Below are 7,600 nucleotides of genomic sequence, written 5' to 3' on the forward strand. Positions count from 1 at the left end.
CCTCCCGGGTTCACGCCATTCTCCTGCCTCAGCCTCCCGAGTAGCTGGGACTACAGGCGCCCGCCACCTCGCCCGGCTAGATTTTTGTAGTTTTTTTTTTAGTAGAGACGGGGTTTCACCGTGTTAGCCAGGATGGTCTCGATCTCCTGATCTTGTGATCTGCCCGTCTCGGCCTCCCAAAGTGCTGGGATTACAGGCTTGAGCCACCGCGCCCGGCCCATTTTTCTTTTTTCCTTTTTTTTAAGAGACAATATCTCACTCTGTTGCCCAGGCTGGAGTGCAGTGGCACAATCATAGATCACTGCAGCCTCAAACTTCTGGACTCAAGCAATCCTCCTGCCTCAGCCTCCTGAGTAGCTGGGACTACAAGAACACACCACCATGCTCGGCTACTTTTTTTTGTATTTTGTAGAGATGGGGGTCTCACTATGTTGCCCAGGCTGGTCTTGAACTCCTGGCCTCAAGCGATCCTTCCACCTTGGCCTCCGAAAGCTCTGGGATTACAGGCGTGAGCCACCACGCCCATCCCATTTTTCTTTTATTTGTCTCTTTGCTTTCTCTGTTCATTGAGCATTTCAGTGCTCTGAGGGGGTCCCCTGGCCTGGGGGTGTGTAATGGGGGTCCTGATAATAGGCATATGGGGAGAAGGAGACCCTGAGGGCCAGGTTGGTGCAGAAACCCTCTCCACAAGCAGACCGGGGGGTGTCACACCCTCCCATTCCTATGAGACCACTGAGCCTCCTAGAGGGTGATGTCCCACCCAGAGTCCCACGGCTCCAGAGGTCCGGCCACACTGCAGTCTCAGTGGGTCCCAGCCGGCATGGCTGACCCCACCCTGGGCAACACTCCCTGACGACTCAAGGCCAAATCTTCCCATTGGGGTTGCCGGCCTCAACTTACTCTCTGTCCTTGGCCAAATGCCCCTTCCTGGGCCTTGGTCCCTTGGCTCTGGAGAAAACAGTTGGCCCAGGGCTCTCGGAGATCCTGGAGGCTTAGGCAGTCCCTGTGTCCGTGGTTTTTACCCACGGATTCCCCCCAACCCCACCCACTCTGAATGGCCCAAGGCAGGTGCCTGGCAGGGAGGCCCCTATCCTGTCCTGGATCACCTTCCATACTGAGCCTGGTGCATGCCAGGGGCCTTGGGAGGACCACTATTTAAGGGCCATCTCTGAGAGATCCCCAGGCCAGCTGCAGCTCCAGGGAGCTCTCCAGACCATGGTAGGCTGGGGTTGTTCTGCCTCTGCCACGGCCACCTTCCTTTCACCTCCACCTCCTCCCTGGGGAGCTCAGGCCTGTGGCTGTTGTGTCTTTGGCTTCAGCACTGCGGTCTCCTCCCTCCCACCCCTGACCCTGACCGTGACCCTGACCTTATCCGCAACTCCTTTTCTTTTTCAGACAGAATCTCACTCTGTCGCCCAGGATGGAGTGCAGTGGCTTGATCTCGGCTCACTGCAACCTCCGCCTCCTGGCTTCAGGTGAGTTTCCTGCCTCAGCCTCCTGAGTAGCTGGGATTACAGGCGCCCACCACCACATCCGGCTATTTTTTTTTTTTTTTTTTTTGTATTTTTAGTAGAGATGGGGTTTCACCATGTTGTCCAGGTTGGTCTGAACTCCTGACTTCAAGTGATCCACCCGCCTCAGCCTCCCAAAGTGCTGAGATTACAGGCGTGAGCCTCTGCGCCCAGCCTCATTTCTCAACTTTGACCTCATTCTGTGACCTTGACTCCGTGTGTGATTCTGACCTTCACCTCCTGCCTGAATTCACCCTGCCTCTCACTGACCTTCCTGACCTTGATCTCATGTTGTCCCTGGTCTGACCTCCTCTTCCCTCTTGATGCCGTGCCTGGACCTGCCCCACCTGGGACTCCTCTCCACATGGGTCCTGATTTGAGTCTCTGCATTCCTGAACTTGGTGGGGACTGCTGGAGAATGAGGAAGAGGAGGGTGGCGAGAGACGGGGTGGGCAGGGCCTGGGGGCTTCACAGGGGCAGTGGCTCTGAGGGCACGGGTCCCCTGGGAGGGCCGGGGGTCAGTGTTCGCGACAGCATGGCACCTCTGGAGCTCCGAGGTCCCCCTGCTCACCTTTGCCTGTGCACCTCATGTGACGTGGGACTTGCCCTGGGCTCCTGCCCCTGGGGACTCCCTGCAGGGTATCAATCTAGCTGTCCCTCTGTGCCTGCGTCTCACCTGCCTCATTAGTTAGTCCCTTTTGGCCCAGAGCTCTGACTCGGCTGTCAGTCTCGGCTTGTCACCTCCTGACTGCCTGAGGGCCTATATGGATTGCCTGTCTCCAGCGGGACTGTGAGCTTCTTGGGGACCAAGATGGGGCCTGATTCAGCCCTGGGTCCCCAGGACTGGGCATGGGCCTGCCTGGAGGTCCGCGTGTGTCTAATACATGTCCTGATGCGTTGAGGTCAATATGTTCTTGGTTTTACAAATGGGGAAACAGGCTCAGATAAGACAAGTGAATTTCTTAACATCACAGAGGCTGGGAGCAGCCACGCCAGGCTTTGAACCCGGATGCGGGTGACCCCCTTCTTCCCTGAGATGTTCCTCTCTGGGGAATTGTATTTTATAGGGGCCGTTCTCAAAAGGAATTTTCAAGACAGCTGAGCTGCAAAGACCCGAGGGTTTAGGACTCTCTTGCGCAGTAGAGAAAATGACCTCTCCCTCCGTCGTGGAGCTCTGGGACACTGTAGGGTGGGGGTGTAGCCAGGGGGATCATGAGAGCCTGGGAGCTTGGGGGACAGGGACTGAGGACGCCAAGGCCATGGCCAGGTCTGCCAGAGAAAGGGCAGAACCTCCCACAGACGGAAGTGATCATTTTTTATTAATCGGAGGAAATGTATATGTAATTATGTGAGATGAACTCTGCGGGGAAGTTCTTTTCTTTATGATGTCTGAAAGGATTTATAAATATTACAGAGGTTTTACAGCATCATAACGTTCCCGGCCGCCCTGGCAGCCCCCTTTCAAAGGATTAGTGGAGACAAGGCACCCAGTAAAAGCTAATTATAAGTCAGCCGGCACTTCTGCCCCCATCAGTCGAGGGCTCCTGGGCAGGGGTGGGGACAGCAGTGAGCTGGGGGCGGGGGAGACCACACAGGCGTTGGAGGGTGGGGAGCAGGGGATGAGGGGAATCCTCTGCTCTGGTGGGGGCGGGTAGACAAGGGCTTGGCAGGAGAGGGTGGTACAGGTTGTGATGGAGACAGGAGCTGGCGGTGGGAGCCCATGTCTGTGCCATCCCGTCCACCTCCCCCTCTGGAATCCAGCAATTCTTTTCCCCCATCAAGAGCCCATTCTGGGGCTCACAGCACCCCTGGGGGTTGTAAGGATGGCTGCCGAGGGACAGGACCCTCGGGGGTCTTGGGGACCTAGGGCATTCAGGAAGTGCCCAATAGTGGACTTCCAGACACCATGACATCACAGAGGCAGGAAGGCTGGCCGGAGACCATCTAACTACTCAACGTGGGTGGCCTCCTGCTTTGCCTGCTGCGTAGGTTGGCCCTGAGTTCTGGGCAGCTATTTCCAAGCATTGGCTGATCCCCACTTTGAACCAGGTTCAGGGTGGGGACAGGAGAGACCAGAGATGGGGCAAAGTGAGTTTTACCCCTGAGATGTCCACTTAGTCGAGGAGACAGACACACAGAGATACGCCAGGACAGTGTGATACATGCTGTGGGGGTGACAGTTCACAGTGGAGCGGGGAGGGGAGAATGACCTGGGGTCAGAGAAGGCTTCTCAGAGGAGGTGACAGGGAGCTGAGCCTACAGGATGGGTAGGAGTCTCTACATAGATTCTCCAGGGAAGGCATTGCAAGCAGGGAATTCCAACAGAGCAAGGCATTCCAGGCAGGGGCAAACGCCGGGAGGGAGGGCAGCTGTGGGACACAGCAGAGGGCCTGGGTGAGAGGGAGTAGCAGCTCCGGGAGGGGGCAAGAGGCAGATCCCGTCGGGGGTGCTAAGAGCTCAGTTGTTCTCTTGAGAACACGAAGAAGGTTTTTAGCAGGTGGTGATAAGGTCAGATTCCAGCTGTAGTGGAGGATGCTGGGGTGGAGATGGGGAGGCTGAAGGAAGAGATGCCTGCCTCTGCTCTGCAGTGCAGGCGCTGGCCGCCCACCTTCCGGAGCCCGGAGGACAGGGCCAGGAAGCAGCTGTCCAGCTCTGTGGGGGTGCACGCCATACAGGCTTCTTGTCATGGGCTGGGAGAACGTCCTGATTACCTGCAAGGCTTCAGGGGGAGCCTTGTCTGTCTGCTGTGGGCACCGGGGAGGGCAGAGTCATTCTGGACTGCGATGCCCTGGGAGGTGAGACAGGGGGTGGGGGCTGACCCTCGAGGCAGGGGCCGCTGCAAGGCGTTGTCTGGTACCTCGCAGGCACCGAGAAGAGCTCGGAAAAGAGCAGAAGGCACTGCCAGTTCCAACGTCTTCTCCATGTTTGATCAGTCCCAGATCCAGGAGTTTAAAGAGGTCGGTCTGCTGTCCCATGGGGCTGTTGTGAGGATTCTTGGAATGCATGCCAGTTGCTCAAGGAGCTGGGCAGAGGCTCAGTCCTCAGTCTCGGGGGGCTGAAGATGTCATTATTACTATTATTATTATTATTATTTTGTTTGTTTGACAGAGTCTGGCTCTGTCGCCCAGGCTGGAGTGCAATAGCGTGATCTCCGCTCATTGCAACCTCCACCTCACGGGTTCAAACAATTCTCCTGCCTCAGCCTCCCAAGTAGCTGGGATGCTGGGATTACAGACACGCACCACCATACCCGGCTAATTTTTTGAATTTTTAGTAGAGACAGGGTTTTGCCATGTTGGCCAGGCTGGTCTGGAACTCCTGACCTCAGGTGATCCACCTGCCTCAGCCTCCCAAAGTGCTGGGATTACAGACGAGAGCCACCGTGCTCAGTCCATTACTACATTTTTAAATGATCATAGTTTTTTGTTTTTTGTTTTTTTGTTTGTTTTTTTGAGACAGGGTCTTGCTCTGTTACCCAGGCTGGAGTGCAGTATTGCAGTCAGTGCTCGCTGAAACCTCAAATTCCTGGGCTCAAGCGATCCCCACCTCAGTCTCCTGAGTAGCTGAAACTACAGGCATACATCATTATGCCTGGCTAACTTTTTAATATTTTGTAGAGACAGGGTCTCATTATTTTGCCCAGGCTTGTCTCAAACTCCTGGCCTCAAGCAATCCTCCTGCCTCTGCCTACCAAAGTGCTGGGATTGCAGGCAGGAGCCACCATGCCTGGCCAATGACATTATTTTTTCAGGACACCATGGCCATGGCCCAGAGCCTGGGTGTGTGACCTGTTGCCCTTGGGCAGCCTCTTCCTCTCTCTGTACCTGACCCTGTGCTTGCTGTGTGACCTGGGGCCAGGCTTTTTTCTCTCTCTGCACCTCAGTTTTCCTCACTGTAAACTGGAGTTGCTGTGAGCCTGAAATGAGGGGTTGGGGATGGAGCACATCCCAGCTGGGCTAGCAGAGGGACCTGCCCTGAGGCTCCTTGGGCAGCAGTCAGCAGGAGGATGGTCCTTGCCGGGGACTGGGAGGGTGGGTGGCCACTCAGCACCTGTGTCTCTGCCAGGCTTTCACCATCATGGACCAGAACCGCGATGGCTTCATCGACAAAGAGGACTTGAGGGACACCTTTGCCGCACTGGGTGGGTGAGCCAGCAGCCGGGGGAGCTTAGGGCCGGGCCATCCGGAGAGAGTGGGCAGCTGGGGCCAGCGGGGCAGTGCTCGCAGTGGGCGTGAGAGGCTCCTGTGCTGGGGAGCGCAGGGGAAACACAGCCGCTGCCTGGAAAGTCAGGAGACCTTCCTGGGGGGTTGGAGAAGGACTCGGCCAGGGAAGGGGAGGACACTCCAGGGACAGGAGTAGCAGCATGGGCCTGGGCCTGGTGTAGGTGGCCCTGGGTGTGGGCAGGGGCCAGGAGAGCAGGGGAGAAGCTGAGTCGGAGGGAAAGACCCAACTCCCAGGTTGAGGTTTCTGCCCCCTCTAAGGCCCCAGGGAAGAGCCTGAAGTTGCCTATGCGGGGTTTAGGTGGCGGAACGGACGTAACCAGGCCCTCAGCCCCTGGGAATCTGAGTGTCCCCTGGAACCACGGGGAATCCCAGCATCCAGGCATCCACTGATCCCCTCCTGGGGCACAGGAATCCTGAACCTGCAGCCCCTGTGCACCTCAGCTGCAGCTTCTTGGGCCTCAGTTTCTTCACCTGTAAAATGGGGATGAGAGTGACTTGCTCCCCATCTCATGAGGCTGGGGGTAGCCGGAAACTGACTGTGGCCCAAATGTCCCCCAAAGAGTCCCCCAACGAGGGGGCAGGGCTTTAGGGCTGAGTGGGGGACATGTGGGACGGCTGAGTGGGGAGGCTCTGTGGGACCCTCCAAGGCCCAAGCTCTGTTCTCTCTTATCTTCCCGGGCGGCCCCACCTCTCACCTCCCACAGGCCGCATCAATGTCAAGAACGAGGAATTGGAGGCCATGGTGAAGGAGGCCCCTGGACCCATCAACTTCACGGTGTTCCTGACTATGTTTGGGGAGAAGCTGAAGGGTGAGCCAGGCTCTTGGAGTCCTGGGGGATGGCGGGGAATGGCAGGGGGATGTGTGTGGAAAGTGGGGGGCCTGACACACACACACCACAGGTGGGAGCATGATGTGGCCCCAGACACCAGCCCCCGGGTGCACGCACCTTCAGGGGCCCTGCCTCAGTTTCCCTCTCTTCACCACAGACTGGGGTAACCGTAAAGACTCCTGCTTTGGCCAGGCATGGTGGCTCACGCCTGTAATCCCAGCACTTTGGGAGGCTGAGGCGGGCGGTTTGCTTGAGTCCAGGAGTTTGAGACCAGCCTGGGTGATATAATGAAACTTCATCTCTACTAATACAAAAATTAGCCAGGCATGGTGACACATACCTGTAGTTCCAGCTATTTTGGAGGCTGAGGTGGGAGGATCGCTTGACCCTGGCAGGTGAAGGTTGCAGTGAGCCGAGATCACACCACTGCACTCCAGCCTGGGTGACAGAGCAAGACCCTGTCTCAACAACAACAACTAAACCCTGCCTTTAACCCCTTTGCCCACCATCAGGACAGTGCTCCCCATCCCACTGCCCCCAGCCATGCTGCTTCCCTACCTTCCTACCTGTGGGCTCCTTTTGCCTGCTCTGCACATGGGGCTGGGGGGACAGGCAGAGGATGCTGGAGGGAAGGTGTTTCCAAAAGATGCTGTGGTCGACCCCCATGCAGAGCGAGTTACTCCCCTTGTCTTTTTCTGTGGCCACTGGAGCCCCCGGAGGAAGGATCAGGGAGCCTCATTCACAAATGAAGAGACTCAGACCCAGAGGAGTCACGAACCCTGCCCCAGATGCCCCAGCAAAAAGTGGCCGGGATGGAACCTCAACTCCAAACCCTGGCTCTAACCACTGTACCCGCCTGAGACACAGCATTAGGCGTGGGGTGGAGGGTTGGGGCCATCTGTGTCCTCTTTCTGTCCTGGCCCCAGGGGAGCTCTCCCATAGGGACGTCCTGGAGCTTGAGAGTTCCATGGTTAGAAGGAAGGGCCAAGGCTGGGCATGGTGGCTCATGCCTGTAATCCCAGCACTCTGGGAGGCC

General features: G+C 57.1%; 1 protein-coding gene across 1 annotated transcript in view; it reads left to right on the forward strand.

Annotated features, from left to right (window-relative positions):
* The first annotated feature begins 428 nt into the window (after positions 1–428).
* Positions 429–7,600, forward strand: part of MYL10 (myosin, light chain 10, regulatory) — a 15,319-nt gene continuing 8,147 nt past the window's right edge. The window contains exons 1-5 of the mRNA XM_011985187.1: positions 429–506; positions 4,376–4,468; positions 4,620–4,721; positions 5,577–5,652; positions 6,439–6,543. Of these exons, the coding sequence (XP_011840577.1) occupies positions 429–506; positions 4,376–4,468; positions 4,620–4,721; positions 5,577–5,652; positions 6,439–6,543 (454 nt within the window). The remainder of the gene's footprint in view (positions 507–4,375; positions 4,469–4,619; positions 4,722–5,576; positions 5,653–6,438; positions 6,544–7,600) is intronic.

Source organism: Mandrillus leucophaeus, unplaced genomic scaffold (genome assembly GCF_000951045.1).
Source record: "Mandrillus leucophaeus isolate KB7577 unplaced genomic scaffold, Mleu.le_1.0 Scaffold280, whole genome shotgun sequence".
In the NCBI taxonomy this organism is placed as follows: domain Eukaryota; kingdom Metazoa; phylum Chordata; class Mammalia; order Primates; family Cercopithecidae; genus Mandrillus; species Mandrillus leucophaeus.